This window comes from Phalacrocorax aristotelis, chromosome 2 (genome assembly GCF_949628215.1).
Source record: "Phalacrocorax aristotelis chromosome 2, bGulAri2.1, whole genome shotgun sequence".
Classification (NCBI taxonomy): Eukaryota; Metazoa; Chordata; class Aves; order Suliformes; family Phalacrocoracidae; genus Phalacrocorax; species Phalacrocorax aristotelis.
Window position 1 is genome coordinate 159,207,705 of NC_134277.1, and position 20,850 is coordinate 159,228,554.

At 38.1% G+C, this 20,850-nt stretch overlaps 1 protein-coding gene across 3 annotated transcripts in view; it reads right to left on the bottom strand.

Annotated features, from left to right (window-relative positions):
• Positions 1 to 20,850, bottom strand: part of LOC142053766 (dynein axonemal assembly factor 11-like) — a 63,963-nt gene that overhangs the window by 8,679 nt on the left and 34,434 nt on the right. For all 3 annotated transcript variants that reach the window (XM_075085851.1, XM_075085849.1, XM_075085850.1), the window contains 6 exons: positions 19,632 to 19,820; positions 17,325 to 17,402; positions 12,971 to 13,036; positions 11,356 to 11,425; positions 10,415 to 10,510; positions 5,145 to 5,230 (listed from right to left, as the gene is read on the bottom strand). In XM_075085851.1, the coding sequence (XP_074941952.1) occupies positions 5,145 to 5,230; positions 10,415 to 10,510; positions 11,356 to 11,425; positions 12,971 to 13,036; positions 17,325 to 17,402; positions 19,632 to 19,820 (585 nt within the window). The remainder of the gene's footprint in view (positions 1 to 5,144; positions 5,231 to 10,414; positions 10,511 to 11,355; positions 11,426 to 12,970; positions 13,037 to 17,324; positions 17,403 to 19,631; positions 19,821 to 20,850) is intronic.

Here is a 20,850-nt window from a genome sequence, read left to right on the forward strand (position 1 = left end):
CAACAGAACTGATAACTGATTTGCCATTTGCGATCTTTCTACACATTTATTCATCTTTTGTGCAGGCCACACTTTGGATGCACTTAGCTTTCTTCAAGTTAAAATATTCGTGCTTGGTTTAGGCAAGAAGTGAATTCGGTTTTGAAAGATCACATAAATCCTCCTGCAGCTCTTTCTGGTTAGTTTGCCTACAGCTCCATTCAATTTCTGACCTCATCTTACCTCTGACCCCCAGTCTTGAGGAAATTACTCATTTTGTTCTACTGTGTTTCCCTTTGCAGCATGAAGCTCTCTCCTTCCCAACTTGCCATACCTCTATCCCTCTGTGTGTAAACTGTAGAAATGCAACACGTGGGAGCGATTCTCAGCCACTAGGTCTGTGGAAAGGGAGTATTCCCACACTTCACAAGGATTCTTTCACGGATCCAAATTAGGACCCCTCGCTCCCAAAGGAAGATTCTTACTCTTACATCTGCAAACTGTTCTGACAAATTTGTTCTTTGCATCTTCTCCACCAAAATGAACCAAACTAAATCAGGGTCATCCAGTAAATTAGGGCTTCACAGTATGTCACATCTTCAGCAACACTGTTACACCTCAAGTGAGGCAATGTAGAGTTTTTCCAGTAATCAGTGGTTTTCTTTGCTCGTTAATAAATGGAAAAAAGCTCAACTGAAAATAAAAAGTTCTCCAAGGAAAGTAAATTAATGCCTGTTCACGACTGTGAAATTGTAAACCATAAAAGAAATTCTGCTAATGAGTCTTATGATGACATGTTTGCTAGAACAAGGTTGGAATTAAGATCCAACACAGTGATCAAAAACATACACGTTTTCTTGGCCTAAAGGTCAATATAACTTAAATTTTTGTACATTTGATATCTCTCACAGCTAGTGAAATTGGGCTGAAACTGGATAACCTGTTCAAAAGCATTTACGGGTGTATCACTGCCAGTGGTGGACATTCCAGCAGCACAGGTTTTTCTTGTTTTCCCCTTAAGAATCCAGATGGAAAAATCTTACAATCTTGCAATCTTACTTAGCTAAGAGGAGAAGGACACCTACAGCAGTGAGATTTGCAATGCTTGAACTACTCAAATAGAAATCACCTCTTCCTTACATACCTTATTTCATTATAAAAGATGTGTATAGATCAGAACTTGCTGATTTGATTTTAATTCTGCTTTGTGAAGTATCCTAGAAATTGCTGCTCCATTCCTTTGCCTCTTCCAATTAATCTGTTCTCTGGCTGTATTTCTCAACCTCTACATATAAAGATGTACATTAAAAAACAAAAAACTAAAAAAAAAACCAAACCAAAAAACCAACCAACCAAAAAAGACACAAAAACATCTCTCTCACACATTCCTATGTATCTTTCTTTCCTGGAGGAATTCAGCTGTGTGTATATCTACCTATAGAGACATTGTGAGTTTTTTGGTTTGTGTTGGTTTTTTTTTTTCTTTTCCAACATGTTAAAGGAAGAATAGTCTAAAGCTGAGGGTATGAGACAAGGATTATTGACTTCATGTAACTGTTACTCTTAAAATTTCCAGTATGACTTCAGAAAAGTCAGTTCCTACTTATATCCGAATTTCACCTATGGTGAACTCAGCTTCTGTACCTCACAGATGAATTGTGAGGCCAGTCACAGTGAAGACTGGCATACTCAGCTACTGCATTAATAGAGGCTTTACAAGTATAATAAATCAATCTGACAAATTCCTCCCATAGAAACTTGTCTTTCTGAAGGTTTGAAACACAGATATGTATAGAGTCACAGAATAAATCTTTCTTACGTGGCAGAAGTAATGATAGTATCATCGTGTAAACCAGCTAACAAGAGTTAAAGAGATTTAAAGCACTACATTATATTTTAGCAGATTATATGTCTGACAGCATTTAGCTAAGACATCTGTAGCTGTCAAGGGTAATCACTGTAATGAATGTTCTTCTGTAATCTCAGAGACAACTATTCAGCAAATTTTTAACATCTGGCTAGTCGGCGACTTTTCAACTAAAGAGGTCAAAACTTACTATTTTTAGTAAGAGTTGTAATTCAGAAGACTTCTTTCCTACTTCTACTTTTGTGATACATATTCTTGCAATATTTTAACAGTAAAATTTGTATTTTTTCTTCAAAATCTGAAGTAAGCATATTCATAATTGCTTAAAACTGCACTGAAAGCAAACACAGATTCTTGGAGTTTCAGTATGCTATGGAGTATCTTTAGCTCATCAGCTAGCAGGAAAGGGGAACGTTTCACATTATTACTTCCATGTTCCCATTATTACTTCTATTCACACATTGGCTGTGTAGCCGAAATTAAAGGCACATAGAGGGTTCTGAAAAAATATATATTGCTAATCCACAAATTACCAACTGTTTTGCTCTTTGGCAGAATCCATTTGGAAGAGAGACAATGTCACTTATCTAACGAAGGAAGATCTAGATTTCTCCTGGAAAAAAGCTGAGAAATTTCTTTTAACTGATTTCTTCTAATGCATATACAGATTTAGCTCTACTTCTGAGGAAAGGACTATTCCATTTGCAACGTAGAATCATAGAACAGCATCATAGAATGGTTTGGTTTGGAAGGGACCTTTAAAGGTCATATAGTCCAACCCCCCTGCAGTGAGCAGGGTCACCTTCAACTAGATCAGGTTGCTCAGAGCCCCGTCCAACCCGACCTGGAATGTTTCCAGGGATGGGGCATCCACCACCCTGTGTCAGTGTTTCACCACTCTCACCATAAAAAATTTCTCCCTTATACCTAGTCTGAATCAACCCTTTTTTATTACCTCTTGTGCTTTTGCCACAAGCCCTACTAAAAAGTCTGTTCCAACTTTTCTTATAAGCCCCCTTTAAGTACAGAAAGGCCACAATAAGGTCTCCCCACAGACTTCTCTTCTCCAGGATGAACAACCCCAACTCTCTCAGCCTGTCCTTTCAGAAGAGGTGCTCCAGCCCTCGGATCATTTTTGTGCCCTCCTCTGGACCCGCTCCAACAGGTCCATGTCCTTCCTGTACTGAGGGCTCCAGAGCTGGACACAGCCCTGCAGGTGGGGTCTCACCAGAGCGGAACAGAGGGTCAGAATCCCCTCCCGCGCCCTGCTGGCCGCGCTGCTTTTGATGCAGCCCAAGATACGGTTGGCTTTCTGGGCTGTGAGCGCACATTGTTGGCTCATGCCCAGCTTTTCAGGCACCAGTACCCCCAAGTCCTTCTCCACAGGGCTGCTCTCAGTGCCTTCATCCCCCAGCCTGTATTGATATTGGGGGTGCCCCAGCCCATGTGCAGGACCTTGCCCTTGGCCTTCTTGAACCTTAGGAGGTTCTCACAGGCCCACCTCTCCAGCTTCTCCAGGTCTCTCTGGATGGCATCTCATCCCTCAGGTGTGTCAGCTGCACCACTCAGCTTGGTGTCACCTGCAAACTTGCTGAGGGTGCACTTGCTCCCACTATGTTATTGGTGAAGATATTAAACAGTACCGGTCCCAGTACACACCCGTGAGGGACACCACTCCTCACTGATCTTCATCTGGACATTGAGCGGGTGACCAAAACTCTCTGGATGCAACCACTCAACCAGCTCCTTATCCACCAAACAGTCCACCCATCAAATATGTATCTCTTCAAGTTAGAGAGAAGGATGTTGTGGAGGGCCATGTCAAAGGCCTTACAGAAGTCCAGATGACATCCGTAGCTCTTCCCGTGTCCACTGATGTGGTCACTCCATCAGAGAAGGCTATTGGGTTGGTCAGGCAGGACTTGCCCTTAGTGAATCCATGCTGGCTGCCTCGAATCACCTCCCTGTCCTCCATGTGCCTAGGCACAGCTTCTAGGAGGATCTGTTCCATGATCTTCCCTGGTGAGCTTGACAGGTCGGTAGTTCCCCTGGTCCTCCTTTCTACCTTTTTTAAAGATGGACACAATGTTTCCCTTTTTCCAGTCCCCAGGGGCTTCACCTGACTGCCAGGACTTTTCAAATATCATGCAGAGTAAGTCTCTACCATTTGGCTTGGAGCTTTTAAAACTATTTTAAATACTCAGTAATCAAGATGGTGCATTGTTGTAATCACTGCTCCCTAAGGAAAGGGTGCAGTGCTTGTGGCTCATTAGGTATCTCAACAAATTCTTCCAGTCACCCTATCATCTTCTGATTATGCAGGTCATTCAATAAAAGAAGTCATGACTGATATTCATTAAAAATAAGAAATAAAAAGTAGAATTATTGACAATTGACTCTTGCAGAGCCATTTTACCAGTGTCCTAAATATTGAGACCAAGAAGAATACCGATGATCTGTAATGCTATTTTTTACTAACTGCTCAGCCTTTCCATCAACATGCCACACAATTAAATCAAACAATCGAACAATCAAACAAATACAACTCTTCAAATATAAACATATAAATGGTTTAAACAAACTTTGTGGTTACCATATCTTCTTCTGGTATAAATACCAGAAATGCCTATAGCAAGAGGAAAAGGAAAGATTAAAAGATGTATCATAGTATTTGTGCTTAGGTCAAGTGTCCATCAAACCTACTGCCTGTCTACAGCAATGGCTAGTAATGCCTGCTAAGAGGGAAAGTAAAAAATAGTGCATCACTGATAATTGCTTGCTTCTGGCAGTCGTTAACTGCAAGATTTCAAGAGCTCGAGTTTACATCACATTTAATAGGATGGTTGTGTTTTGTAAAACCTTGCAGACTTGCTTTTTGAACCTATTTATTAGTGTAGTAGCTCAACCTGTGTACCAGCATGCAAACACCTTCATGAGAGAGATTCAAAATCATTGCTTTCTAAATGGTTTCAGACTTGAGTTACATAAAGAAGAGCTCTGCAGAAGCAATTCTCAGTAGGTGATTTAGTTTTAGTATATACCAGTTTAATAATCTGAATGATCTGATGGAATAAAACTGATCAGCAGAAATAAGTGCTTTTTTGGCTCTGCTATTGGAGCAGATCACTTTATAAACAGCATCAGACAGGCCATTAGTCTAAAGATTTTAGACATAGTTTTACTCTATATAAATCAATATTTTAATAATTTCAATAATAACGTAATAAGAAGCATATATTCTGGCATGTGAATAACAAACAGACAAAAAAACCTAATGCAAATGAAAAAAAGGAATTACCTTCTTGCATTTTTTTGCCGTGTATTGCAGTCAGAATCTTTAACTGAAGTTGATACTTTTTGCTTAGCCAGGATTATTTCTTTAGCCTCAAAAAAAAAAGACAGAAAAGTAAGTCTCATGAAAGTTGATATTTATGCTCACAAGCATTTAAATAATCTCTCAAAAACAGAAGAATTAGGAGAGTCGGAAGAAATTTTCTCTTGTGACATTTACTCTTTCTATTAGATTTTAACACTTCACTCATCATAAAACACATTCATAAAGAAATTTTAACCAAATTATCTGAATGGAATTATATTCAAATATATATATGAGCATGTGTATATATGTATACACACACAAAAAAACATTTAAATATATACATCTATTTGTATTTAAATATATGCTGTCTTATTTAGTACCATGTTAATAATGCACATTGCTGATTTTCTCCATAGCTAGCTGGTTCATGATGTGTCTTCCACTTCCATTTCAGTTCTGGTGTTCATATGTTAGTTCAGACGCTTTTATTAAAGAATCTGCCGCAGTCTGGAATTCTCCTCACTCTTTATAAAAGGATTGAATGACCACAAACTCCCTCAGCTCCTTTGCTAAAACAGAATCTCACGTTCAAGTTCCAAGTGAATTCCCCTTCTCAAAGAAAACATGTCTGTCACTATTTTCTGGAATACATGTTATTGGCAAAAGGGTATCTCATGGCAAAAGGGTATCTCTTCCTCTTCTTAGCATCATCATGAGAAAGGGACCCCGTAAGGACTTGAAAGGAAAGAGGAGAACTAGAACTGTACCAAACAGTTTGTTTTATTGACTGTTTCTTAGAGCAACTGATTTGAAAGCAGTCTGTTCCAGGTGCCTGGTAAACTTGAAGTCTCCATTCTGAAATCAGCAAGAAATAAGACAAGGCCTGCAGCTTCTGTCATTTGCTTCTGAAATTCATTGTGGAGGGGCTGATCACCTCTGACTCTGTATATACTCTGGGATTAAAAGTCTGCTTCTTTGGACCTTACCTCTCTTCTCAGGACGCCCTCTGGTGTTCTGTTCTTTTAACAATAATTTGCTCCTTTGATCCCCTGGAGACTAATGTTCCTTACTTTGCCCTCAGAGCACATCATCAAGAACGGTGAGGAAATTTGCTGATTCTGCAATCAACAGAAGAGGCTTCCTTGACAAGAAATGATCCTGGAACTTTGGGAAGGGATAGGATTTGCCTACTATAACATCTATTACCAATTATCAAATATTGTTTGACTTAAAAGCTCTTTTGCTCAAAAGATGCCCTCCTACCTCTGTTCGAGAAAAAAAATTTAGGTGATACACTCCAATTTTTCTTGGTTTTGAAACACAACTCCATATGCAACAACAGTATGTGAGCTTCATCAAGACAGTAGTTGACTGTCCATCTCTTAGTGATGTTGATCAAGTGAGCATAACTGTCCTGGAAACCAGAACTGCCATAGCTCCAACTGTGGCCAAATATAAAACTTTGGGCTCAGTAAAAAGATACCTGTATGAAATTTAAAGCCTGTGATAAACAGGAAGATGGACTAAATTAATATAACAAAGCTTTCTGAAAGTGATTCTATGAAACTACTGCTAATATTTTCATTAATCAGAAAACAGAAAGAAGAGCTCTTTTAAGATCATTATCAGAGAATTCTAGAATTGATGTGTTAAATAGAATCTGGAATATATCTGAGAAAACAGAATGAATATGTGAAAACAATATTTTTAAGCTGAGTCATTTTTTGAGTCCACAGTTTTTTTCCTACAGTGGCTTTCTTCTTTTACAAGAGGAATTCCACTGAGTAACTGAGTTTCCCTGAACGATATTTACCCTAAAGGATGAAGAGATTTCTAGGGTTTCCCAGCTGTATGTCTCCACATGCCTTTGACGGTAATGAAATATTACTGCATTTACCATACCTAGGTAAGTGCGAATTATATAACAAAATTCTATCAAATAACCTTTGTACTGACATACATAATATATACCACTCCTATTTTTAAATTAATTAAGGAATCTAACTTTCATTGATCTTTAAGTTTCTAAATGCTTTTGAAGGCCTGGGCAATAAAAAGCTGACAGAATTAATTTGTGACTGCTTATATAATAAAGAATTAATGAAAAAGTCCAAATTCTGCACTCTGATTCACTAAAATAAGGAAAGTGAAGTTTTAAAACATGACACAGAATGTCTCAGAACCCTAAATAGAAAATGCTTACTAATAACACTGGGTTTTGAAGCTGTTTTTCAGACATTAATTAAAATGCTACTGATGTAATCTACTGATGACTTGTTACAAAATCACTGATTCAATATGCCAATTTTGGTCAAAGTCTCTGCTTTTAATTTTCCTGCATCATCTGCAAAGACGACACTGCCCAAGCAGAGAGGTTCGAAGTTTGAAAAGCTTCATATCATGTGTATTTTTCCCAGAAAAATAAGCATGTACGATGTAGTCACTATCACCTCTTTACTCATGCAAAATCTCCGTACAGATGATTATTACAGCATAAACACTACACTTTAAAAGTGTCACTATATCTTTTCAGTGAATGTTGTGTCCTTTGGTTTGTTTTGATAACCTTCCAAAAAATGTTGGCAGACACTGCCTTAGGAAGACACCCATTCTACAGTGATTCGCTGTGCAGTAAATAGTACATTTTAGAAAAATATTTCCAGAAAAGAAGGTGAAACTTATTTCATTTCTTTAAATTTAATTTCACTAAGGCAAGTGAAAAACACTTACTGAATTCAGTTAGCTTTCTGTTCTGTTACTGAGAGATACCTTTTCAGGATAATATTGCAAGAAGCATATTATAGGAGACTATTTTTAGCTTAATAGCATTTTTAACATTTCAGTTACCTAAGGAATGTGCTAGGCCATTTATCTAGTTGCAAATAATTTTATTTTTATAATAACTGTTTATCAGGAACAGAAAGGTTAGTCATTAGGCTTGTCTTATCACTGATACAGCCTGAAAGAAGTTGGATGAACTCTGCTCTTCCTATTATCTTACTAAAAAGAATTCATATTAAGTTGATGATATCAAATTGGTATTCTCAAATGTTGTTGATAACCTGAGTCATAATGTTCTGGAAGAAAAATATCTATTGGCTTTCCACTTGTTGCTAACCTTTATTCATTATACTTTGCTTCCTAGACTACATCCTATTAATACCAATAAAATTTGTATGGTTAGAAAGGGTCTGAAAAGGATATGTATCCTAAAAAATATAGCTTGTGCACTCTAATTCAGTCATTGGGGAAGGGAACAGGTTCTGTGACTGTAATATAGAACAAAGAACAATAGGTATGTACCTGCTACGTGCAATTCCTGCAAAGTAGCACAAATCCATCTTTGGTCAGCAAATCCATGAAGTTCACAGAATCACAGACTCACAGAATGGTTGGGATTGGACAGGACCCATGGAGGCCGTCTGGTCCAACCCTCCTGCTCAAGCAGGGCCACCTAGAGCCCGTTGCCCGGGACCATGCCCAGATGGCTTTGGAATATTTCCAGGGACTGGAGACTCTGCAGCCTCCCTGGGCCAGTGCTCAGCCACCCTCACAGTAAAAAAGTGTTTCCTGATGTTCAGAGGGAACCTCCTGTGTTTCAGTTTGTGCCCATTGCTTCTGGTCCTGTCACTGGGCACCACTGGAAAGAGCCTGGCTCCATCCTGCTGTGCAACCCCCTCTTCAGGTACTTACATATATCGATAAGATTCCCCTGAGTCTTCTCTTCTCCAGAGTGACCAGCCCCAGCTCTCTCAGCCTCTCCCCATATGAAAAATACCCAATAGTCTTAATCATCTTCATGGCCCTTTGCTGGGGTCTCTCATCTCCAGAACTCTACCTTCCTAAAACTTCTAGCTCCCTGTCTGTGCCAAGCCCTTCAGTCTATCTCTGCTCTTCCTGCAGGTCCAAGAACTCAGTCTTACACCAGGCGACATCAAGTCCCACCTTAAATGCCTCCCTATTTCTGCCACCATCGTACCCGTTATGCCCCAATACGGAAGGTACCTCTGCCACTCAGATTCTCTCTGCCCCTTGTCTTCTGTTCTGGTTCACACTACTGCATCTTCCATGTATTTAAGTTCTTAATGCTCCCTAAACTTCCACTGGCTGGCCACCCGTTACTCCTATCGCTGACTGCTTCAGTAAGGCAAGTTGACCATGTCTTCACCTGTTCCTCATTAGTGGTCAATCCTTCTCTATTCTCTAATTTTTTTGGCAGATGTGTGGGAATGGGTAGGAGATGTCCTGATTCCACCTTTGATTCTACCTCATCTACTCCTAATGTCATCCCACAAATCACAATCCACTTATGTATCCAGGGTACAAGCTACATTTACTGAAACCATGGGAAGACACAGTAGAGAGGAAATAAAGCGGACATAGCTATCAGTTTGCTCCCATTTACACTGCAAGAACTGGGCTGAGCAGGGAAGAGAGAGAATATAAAAAACACTTTAAGTCAATTTGCTTTTACTTGCCAGCAGAACTCTGAATTGGTTCGAATCCTGATCAGCATGACACCACACAGGAAAACATCAGAGCACAGGGGAGATAGAAGAGCCCAGGGTTAGGAATATTAGGGGCGTATTACTTCTAGGAAATATTTCTTTAAGTACATTAAGTACTAGGGACTGCTGTGCAGCGTTTTTCAATTGAAACACCATGTTGCCACAACCCTTTTGCTCTGTGACTACAGAGCAGCTTTGTACAGCTGGTCAGTGGACCCCGTCTTTCATGAAGGGAAAATGAATTAAGCAACTCTTGTTCTGATCACCTGAGAGGTGAGAGTAGTACATCACCCCTGTCCTTGAGCCGAGATGTAATCTTCACACATGTGTGCCACACAGATTTTGAAAAATTGATTTGTTTTTATTATTTCACAGGTGGAAAAAGAAAGTAGGTAAGTTGTTTATTTTCAGTTATTTGAAAAAATCCATCTTCTTACACATTTGCACAATACTGCACGTTTTGCAGACTCTCTTTTCATATAAAAAAGCTGAATACAAATAGTTCTATTAATACTGATTTTCATAATGTTCCTTTAAAGAGATCTTAAATCATAAGTTTTGTCTCTATGATTAAATTGTCTTTCTGGAATGTTCCTTCTTTGGAAAATATGTCCTGATGAGAAAGGCTAGACTGAATAACTTTAGCTACCCAGATGTTACCTGCAACTCCAAAACATTCCCAAAGTACTGACAACATTTTAAGTATCTTTGTGTGAGGCTTCCTCAGATTATTTTACATACCTTTGGCATGCTGACAACTAAATGACCAGTTGTTTGTGATCTTTTAGCAGAGCTGCTGTCTGGCTTCACTTCCTCAGGGAGCACAAGCTGAAAAGGCTATGAGAAAATATGGGATTGAAATATATCATGCTAAAATATCCCCCTTTTTTAAATTTTTTTTTTTGACCTGGACAAAATACACATAGAAACGCCAGTATTATGTCCTTTGATCTTAAGGCCAGTATAGGTCTAAATCCTCTCATTATATATGTAGTATTACTAATCCTAATAAATGATTAGCAGACTAAACAGTTCTTACTTACAAGTATAGTCATATGTATACTCCTGAATTGCTGTATTCCTGAAGTGACACTTCTAAAGAAGTTTACAAAATGATGCTTGACTTATATTAGCAATTAAATGAGAAAGATTATCCAGTCTATTTTAGATGTAAAGTAACTCTGAAGTTTGTTTATGCAGTTAGTACAGTCAAAAATAGGGATTTTGGTTTACTGTTTAAGTACTTAGAATTTTTCAGAAAAAATGATGATAAAATTAAAACCACTGAGAAGAGAGAAAACTGGAATGACATTCTAAATGCCCTTTCAAAAGAATATACATCCATTTGTTTCTGTCAGCTAGAAATTCTAAATTGTGAAATTGCTAAATTCTAGCCTAGGCCAACTAGCAAGCTCTCTTCTTAAGTGAATGATGGTACACTGTGTTGGGGGGGGATAAGAAGAGAGGAGAGAGAGTGAAATTTCACTTCAAGCTTTGCACATCTTCTGGTTAGGACTTCCACAGTTTGTGTGTGGTCCAAAATAATGCAAGTACGAAAGAATGTTTTTTCTGCATAGGTGTACACAGTTGGTAACTCATAAAAGTCAGACCCAGAGTTCACTGAATAACTATGGTAAGCATTAACTCTTGATTTGAAATGAGTGTAGTAATAAAACACTAACCTTCCCCTTCACCAGTACTCGTATGTAAGTTGGCTGGACATCAACATCAAGCAGAGAAGTGTCCAAATGTCTTCAGAATAAAATATAAATAGATGAATCAATCTACAATATATTCCAGTAAATAAGCAGTGCAGAACATATTGCTCTTTAATGACAACTTCATAGTTTATAAACTTCAAATTCAGTTGTTAAGTTACATGAAATACTATTAGGATTTAATGTTTCTGGAAAAAAAACATGATCTTCCTGTGTGTTCACAGAATGTCAGCTGAGATAATGTCTAAATTCTGTCAAGCCCTCCCCATCAGCTATTTTATAACTGCAAGAATTCAAACTCTTTGTGGAAAATTAAAAGGTCTTTCTTCTATTAGTTTAGTGCTTGACATTAATATGAAAATTAATCTATTTGCTATTTAAAATTGTAAAAGTATTTTGCTACTTTTCTTTCGGAATGCTTAACTAGTAAATTTGTAATAAGAGTTCTTTTTATTGCACAGAATTTGCTGGAAAACAATGAACAGAAATACTTCCTATTCCCAGAAAACACAGCACTTCTGAATTTCAGTACTGTCAAACAAAATCTGTGATCTCTAAAAGCTCCACTTTAATATCTGCTCTTCATCATATGACACACACATTCATGTACCTGTGACCTACTAGTGAATGCACAAGTACATAATCCCTCTTTCTCTTCTTTTAAAACTTTACTTCTCAGGTGAATTTTTCAAACTTTTAGTTTGCATTTCTTTCAAGTGAGCACAGAATATTACAACATATCCAAAATTTTATTGCACATGAACAGATTTTCTGAGGCTCCAAAAACCCTAATTTTTATAATTCAGAAATATGGAGCAGGCCTCTTTTGAGGGAGATTAATGAGCTGGAAGGGAAGAACACATGGCATGAATAGCATTTCTGTGGTATGAAACTAATTCAAGCTTTCCTCTAACAAGTTCCCATTATGAGTAAATAAGCTTGTGGTTGTCCAACCCCTTCCTGAAGTGTGGGCAGGGCCACTCTACTGCTTAGTAGTATATACTATCAAATAGTTATCAGGTTTCCTTGCCATATTTTGACCTGGTTCAACCAAAATTCTTCCAGGCAATGTGCTGGCACAGTTCAGGAAATAGCATGGGCCATGGACTCTTTCCAGTAAACAAGGAAAGTAGGACAAGGTACCCTACTCTGTTCTGGGGAGGAGAAGAATTTGACTAGAAGGACAGTACTAGAAGAACAGTACTAGAGCACTTCTAGGGCCAGAGAATGGGCAAAAACCCCATTCCCTACAACCCTAATCTGCAAATGAAGAATGGAAAAGATTTTGTGTAAGTATAAAAGGACAGGTGTGGAGGAAACCTGCTTGTGGACTGCAGAAAACATCAATTCCAGAAAGGACTATCAGACACAGTCCTCACTGAAGAGTAACAGAACAGTCTGAAAGGTCTTTGGTTTATTCAGCTTCATTTCTTAGGCACACGCTTCAAGGTTGATCCATTACCACCTATGTTATTTGTTTTCCTCTTGAAAAGTCCCCATTACAGACAGAAGTATATTTGAAACAATCTGTATTAGAACTTAAGAATGGCAAAAATTAAGAGCAAAAAATAATTCTGACCTGTAAACAGCAAGATCCAAGATGATTTTGTTGTTTTCTTCATCATCTTTCAAAGAGAAATGAAGCCTAATAAAAATGACAAAAAAACACCTCCAGGATAAATACAACTGGAGTGAATAAGCAAACATTACAGCATACTTCAAATTCAACTGCTAGCAATTTTAGATGAATACAAATACCATTAGATAATATATCACATGATCATTTTAGAAACAGCTGCAATTTTCCTCATGAACAGAAAAAAACTACTGGCATTTCAGCCAAAGTCATTCTTATATTTATTTTCTGTTCTCCCCACCCAACCCACAAGAGACAAAAAAATATACTGCTGAAGGTCAGTTAAAATTAAGATCAGTCTGTTAATGCAGAAAGAGAGACATCTGCTGGTGAAATCTGTCTGCTCTGTTAACATCTGCATAGAAAAACAGTTCATGAAAGGTATGAAAAGCCTGGAACTTGATAACTCTAACCCTATAATATGTAAAAAAGAAATTGCGTCTTTGTTCATAGCAATTCATATGCCTGGAGTATAAATATAGAATCATAGAATTATAGAAGCATTTAGGTTGGAAAAGACCTTTAGGATCATCAAGTCCAATCACTAACCTAGCACTGCCAAGTCCACCACTAAACCACATCCCTAAGCGCCACATCTACATGTCTTTTAAATACCTCCAGGGATGGTGACTCTACCACTTCCTTAGGCAGCCTGGTCCTTTCAGTGAAGACATTTTTCCTAATATCCAATCTAAACCTCCCCTGGTGCAGCTTGAGGCCATTTCCTCTCGTCCTATCAGAGAACTTGGGAGAAGAGACCAACCCCCACCTCACTACAGCCTCCTTTCAGGTAGTTGTAGAGAGCGATAAGGTCTCCCCTCAGTCTCCTCTTCTCCAGGATAAACAACCCCAACTCCCTCAGCCGCTCCTCACCACACCTGCTCTCCAGGCCCTTCACCAGCTTCGTTGCCCTTCTCTGGACACGCTCCAGCAAACCAATGTCCTTCTTGTACTGAAGGGCCCAAAACTGAACACAGTATTTGAGGTGCGGCCTCACCAGTGCTGAGCACAGGGGCACCATCACTGCCCTGCTCCTGCTGGCCACACTATTCCTGACACAAGCCAGGATGCTGTTGGCCTTCTTGGCCACCTGGCCACACTGCTGGCTCATGCTCAGCCGGCTGTCAACCAACACCCCCAGGTCCTTCTCCGCCAGGCAGCTCTCCAGCCACTCCTTCCCAAGCCTGTAGTGTTGCATGGGGTTGTTGTGACCCAAGTGCAGGACCCGACACTTGGCCTTGTTAAACCTCATACAGTTGGCTTCAGCCCATCAATCCAGCCTGTCCAGGTCCCTCTGCAGAGCCTTCCTAATCTCAATAGGATCAACACTCCTGCCCAACTTGGTGTTGTCTGCAAATTTACTGAGGGTGCACTTGATAAATATATTAAACAAGACTGGCCCAAATACTGAGCCCTGGAGAACCCTGCTTGTGACTGGCAGCCAGCTGGATTTAGCTCTATTCACCAAACTCTCCGGGCTCGGCCATCCAGCCAGTTTTTTACCCAGCAAAGAGTACACCTGTCTAAGCCATGAGCCACTAGTTTCTCAAGGAGGATGCTGCAGGAAATGGTGTCAAGTGCTTTACTAAAGTCCAGCTGGAAACATCCACAGCCTTTCCCTCATCCACTAAGGGGGTCACCTGGTCATAGAAGGAGATCAGGTGAGTCAAGCAGGACCTGCCTCCCATGAACCTATGCTGATTGGGCTTGATCTCCTGGTTGTCCTCTATGTGCTGCGTGATGGCACTCAGGAAGATCTGCTCTATAATCTTCCCTGGCACCATTGTCAGACTGACTGGCCTGTAGTTCCCCGGATCCTCCTTCCCGCCCTTCTTGTAGGTGGGCGTCACATTTGCTAACTTCCAGTCAGCTGGGACCTCCCCAGTTAGCCAGGACTGCTGATAAACGACGGAAAGTGGATTGGTGAGCACTTCTGCCACCTCCCTTAGTCTCCTTGGATGGATCCCATCCGGCCTCATAAAGTTGTGTGTGTCTAAATGGTGTAGCAGGTCACTAACCATTTCCCTCTGCATTTCTGCAATATCCACCTGTGCATTTCCAATGTAAAATGTGATTTGCACAATATCCTTGATTTTACAAGCTTTATAATATTTGTGGAAAATGAGACTGTAGATTGTATTAGCTGAGTGTTTGTGATCTGCTGGCTGGGTTCTTAAAAATGTGAAAGAATCTTAACAGTTATAAATTGAAAACAACATCTATTACTACAACTATAAGGTGATCTAGTCTAAACTTACAAGTTCTGCTTATATACTAAAATATTTCAAATGTCTTAAAGTAGAGGAAAAACAGAATAAAATTCACCTATAAATAAGAATATATTTATAAATTAGTTGTTAGTGTAAAATGAGAGGGTTTTGCTTTATGTAACTTATCTGGAATATTTCAGTGATATTAAAATACTTAGATACTTTGGCTTCAGGTAACAGAAAGAAGCTCCAGTGTTAACAGTTTAGATGGTATATTTTTTCAGTAAGAAAAATAGTTGCCAGATATACTTCTTAACTCTTTGCTCTCCTTTATTCTGACACAGTCAACTTGCAAGAAAGCTTATGGAGCTTTTAGTTTATAGGTATGTTTTAATGGAATACTGCAAAGAATACAAACCAACTTTGTTTCCTGTTCATGCTTTTTTCTCTTACTGCATCACAAATTTTGAGAATTCACTAACACATGAAGGATGAAAAAGAGAAAAGAACTGTAACATTTTCTAGGGGAACACTTGGTCAGAACTGAGGAAGTGAAATAGTCTGTTCTTAGCAACATGCAGCCATTCCTTTTGCTACCCTTCCAAAAGAACATCAGAGAAGTTTGGACATTGCTATGGACATTAGACTTCTGCACTGAAGCAAAATCTTTGGAGAACACCATCTGCCTACTTGTATCTCTTATTTATGTCTCTCCAGTACACTGCCAGATTGCACTGAAGAGCTGCGATATTCTTGTTGAAGCCACGACAAAAACTGCTCATTGATCTGGCTTTACGTGGGCACATCCGCAGACTGAATTCTAATCCAGAAAACTTGGGTGACACAAACAGGACTGCTTCTAACAGTGAACTCTAAGGCACTGTATTTCTTCTAAAAAGATAGCTAAAGCTTTATTCTAAATGTCTTTGCTTTTTAGAGGGATAATCACATTCTATTAACACAAGTTTTATACTATTTTAAGCTTGCCTTCTTTGAAGTAGAAAATTATTTAAAAAATTTTTCAGTCAACACATTTTTACAAAAAAAGTACATCAATAAAATGGTATCTTCTGCTACAGATCAAAAAAACATGAGGTCTTCTGTCACTACCTTTAATTTTCCCTATACCACTGAAAATTCTGCACTGCTCCTATAATGTAAGTTTTCAAATTCCTTGAATTTGCATGGATTTATAAACTTTCAAGATTTAGAAAGCATTCTTATGCTAACTATAAGGATGTTCTTAGATTTGATTTTGCAGCTAAATCAGTCTTAAAATGGAAAAACTTGTTCAGAGGACAGCAGACAGGTAAGTGGCCCTTCATAAGCCACTTTTTGATGACAGTCTCCTGTGAGGCTCTTTGGGGAGCTGTTTATAAGGAAACAGTGTTTGTTCTGTCTCCTGTGTCCCCTTAGAAAAGGAAGGCTTGGTTCAAGTGAAACCAATGGTAACACATGGCTGATATCCCTGGAAACTCATTCCAAAACACTTGAATACCCAGATGCTTTTGTCAATGATAAAATACAAGAGACTTCCCTGTATCATCAGCCTCTGTTGCTAGAGATATCATTTGCTGTCAAATGACCTTACGCCATAGAAGTGGATTATATAATATCCTTCCCAATTCTGCCAGTTTTACATCTGTCATCAGAGGACAGAATGATTTTGTCCAGAAATATTACTTGGATGTATTTTTCCACATTTGAAGTGGCTACTCATACATGTTTATCTTCAATAGTCCAACTGGTTAAACTTTTTCTGCTATTGGCAAGATGCTCAAAGAAAGAGAGCCTTATCATAGAAGGGAAAAGAGCAAAATGTCTTATATCTTTTACAGAAAAACAAGTTCTTCAATCATCAAAGACCAAGATGTTAAATTAAACAACCTTCAACACTTTACTCACTGAAAATTAATTCTTTTTCCAGCATCAGAATATAATTTTAGAAGTCAGTTTCCCCACCAGGACTATAATGCTGCAACAAGAATTTGTCAGCCCTCTTATTTTTGTTTTGCCCCATATCTTGAAACAGTTGCCCAAATCAGCTACAAAGAGGTTTGCCTGTTTAACGTCTTAACCTTACATACTTAGGCACATTCACATTCAGAACTTTTCCTTCTGCAGTGACCAATGTCCAAAGAGGCTTCTCTCTCTTTTTTGACTCCCTTAACAAAACAGAAAGAAGAATGGTTTATAATTTCACAATCTAACATTTTATGTTTAATAGCAAAAAAGAAAGAAGAGGAGGCAAGAATTATCTAGTATTTGATGTTAAGGATATAATTTATTTCAGGAACAAAACCGGTTATATCAAATGTCCAACTGCCCATTAAAAGCATCATCTAAAGATGAGCAAATGTTTTGTAATATCACATCTTACATTGATAATAACTTCTTCTGCATGTCACAATGTCCATTATCAAACAGTAATATATTAAACTTATCCGGTATATCTTAAGAAATCAGCGGATTGTTTAAACATGTGAAATGAGATGTTCTAGTTATGAATGCTCGTATTAACCATGAGATATCATTACTCTTCACCAATTTGATGTACGTGCAAGCAATTCTAAAGAATTTTTCATTCATGCAAACTTAATTACTTCTACCAAACAAATGCTTGGCATATCTCTAAATAGCATGTCTATCAGTTTCTGTTCTGCACTAGTAAAAAGTAATGCTCAAAAGCAGCACCAACTAGCATACAGTATGACCATAGTGCATACATATAGATTATTTGTTGATGTATCTATTAAATTTTTGTTGTGTTCTTCCTTCAAAAAATACAATACACATTACTGATGGAGTCTTTAGTCTTCACTATCCGTGTGGACCTATCAGCAGTTAAAATATATCTGACTTCTATATAGTGCAATAAACAAGACACCTTACATTTTTCTGTCAAAACAAAGCAGATCACTGTGAGATCATTAAGCCTTGTTGTACTGGTATTTTCCTATATAAATATTTACATCAGAGCAAGAAGAGAAAGAGTAAGGAATCCTAGCAATGTGAGAAAGAAAAATCTGCATGCACCTAGGCGAAAAATGGCTATGTTTTCTTTGAAAATACAACACTGCAATTGTCACTTTGCATTAAGCCACTCTTCACCTGGTCATTATAGTGTGTATGGCTACTTCGGCTGGCATATCAAAAAACACATTTTTATAATAAAATATAGTATAAAGTAACTTAGAGTAAAGTTACATCTAGTCCACCAGCAGGGATGATCTGAAGCTGTCAGGGGAACTTTTCTGTTCTCACGTTTCTCACGCTACATAACAAAAACCTCACCATGAAAACAAAGTGAAGTGTGAAAGGATTTTTAACTCCTTTAAATGCTCTGCAAATTTACAAAAATCCAGGAAGGAGTTGTTCTATCTTTATTATAATGCTATTTGCACTCTCCTTGAATATTTGGAGGGAAGCATTTGGAAAACATTTGCTTTTGACGAGAGCAAAGCATCCCCAAACACAGCAAAATTCTAACTAGCTAGGATTTGGGCTTCGCAGTAGTTTTGGGAAAGTGCTAGACCTTGAATTAATAATAGCAACCAGTTATGCAGAGTTCCATATTTCTTGGAGAGTTCCCTAGGTCTGACTTTTTTGATATTTAGGCTTGATAAATCTTTTAAAAAGCATGCCCTTAAAAAGAACAGCTAGAAAAATCTCTGGCACAAATGCTGTTATATAAGCAAAAAAAAAAAAAAAGGAAAAAATAAAAAAAGGACATTGCTTACAACCTTTGTGGAACTGATAAGCCAGCAGCAATAAAATATCTTCTTTTTTTGCTACTATCTGCATTAATTTTCCATGGTCAGCAAAACAAGTGGCAACTGTAGAAAGTTTTAAAGGTTTTTCAAGGACTAGACATCTTCAGATTCACCATGCCAAATAGCATAGATAACATGAAGAATCTTATTACTCAGGGTGAATATCTTTGGTAAAATACGTTAGAAAAATTCTAAGTCACATAGAAAAGGTGCCTGAAATGCCACTTGTGCAAAAATTTTGTAGCTTGGCCTGTAGGGCATTTATATAATGCAATCTGCACTCCAGATAAATGCTTTTAGCAAGAGTGAAACATGTTAGCTGATAGAAAAGTGAAACTTCCGAAGTCCATAAAACAGAGTTGAAAAGAAAAATTATATTGAAAAACTCTATTTGAGGAAAAACAAGATAAGGGTATCATAAATAAATTTTAGAGAATGAAACAAAACAAAATTAACAATCTGAATGTTTTATTTAGATTTTATGAGCATACTTGCACAGGCAGCAGGGATTTAAGTTGCCAGTTCTCAGTAATATTTAATGTGAGGTCGCCTGCCTCTACTCTGTACCTTTGGAAATTTTCCTTTCATCAAGACATAGAATATATGAAAACAAAAACATACCTTATATTGTCTCTAGCTTTCCGTTTTTCTTCAATATATCTGTGAGTTTCTAATCTAGATTCTGGAGTATACGGTGTAGGCTCCTCCCAAAATCTTCTGTCTTCTTCATCATCTTCAACAGTTCTCCACGTTTCCTGTTCTCTGTCTTCTTCTGCCTGATGTTTTCCTTTGTCCCCTAGCGAGTCTGGACTACACAGGATCACATGGAATATTATCCCAATGAAGTGACGGAAGAGTACTTGCTAATGAATCCTTGCAATAGTATCTTTTTAACACGATACTAATAGCTGTATATTTCCTACCAAGAACAGTATCTTATAGATTTGGACAATGTTCTTGGCTTCTTTCATCAATCAATGAAACATATTTCAACATGTTTTTCATTTACTTAACTAAGCAGTGATACTATGGTTAGGCCTAACCCCCTGAAAACCCTGATAGATAGTTCAACAGATTTAGTTTCTGGAGCAGAATTTTCAGATACCCTCACAACTTTCAGGTGAAAGAAAACCTTCAGTCTGTGCGATGTTTAAGTATTCCCAATATCAGGCAGCAGCAGACTAGAAATTTATAGGGTAGCAACATTTTGCTTAGTCACCTCCTCAAGTGCTGTCTTAGGACCTAAATCATTTTCCACCTAGCCCTAAGCCTCTGTAATCTTCAGAAATTCTTTATCAATATATAGAGAAAACTGAATTTATGATATAGCTGTGATCTATGAGGACAAAATTCCGTACCCAGCTCTGTGGAACTTAGTTTCTATTGGATTCAAAATAAGATGGATGGCAACTGCAGTGGAAGATGACCCCAGACAAAAATCCTTCCCCTACCTAGGTAATCTCAGTGATATTAGGTGGAAGAAGTATAGAAATCAACATTCCACAGCCTTTTAAATCTGAAAAGATCTGCAATATTCTGTTTAAGCCTTCATATCTAATAACTCTAAAGCAAAATAAATTATAGGTGAACAGCTGCTTTCTCTGGAAGCCCTGGATTACCTTTAAAAACAATATCCAGCTGTTCTCCTGAAAGAAGCTATCAGTTACACTATTTTGGCACCAAGACAATTTAGCTTGGAGTTTTGGGACAAAAATTCTATTGTACTGTCTGCAGGTCAGTAGTTAATTATATTTTTCATTAGAGGTAACGTGCAAGAGGAGAAATAATTCTGCTAGAATCACAGAAACACAGAATCACAGAATCACAGAATGGCAGGGGT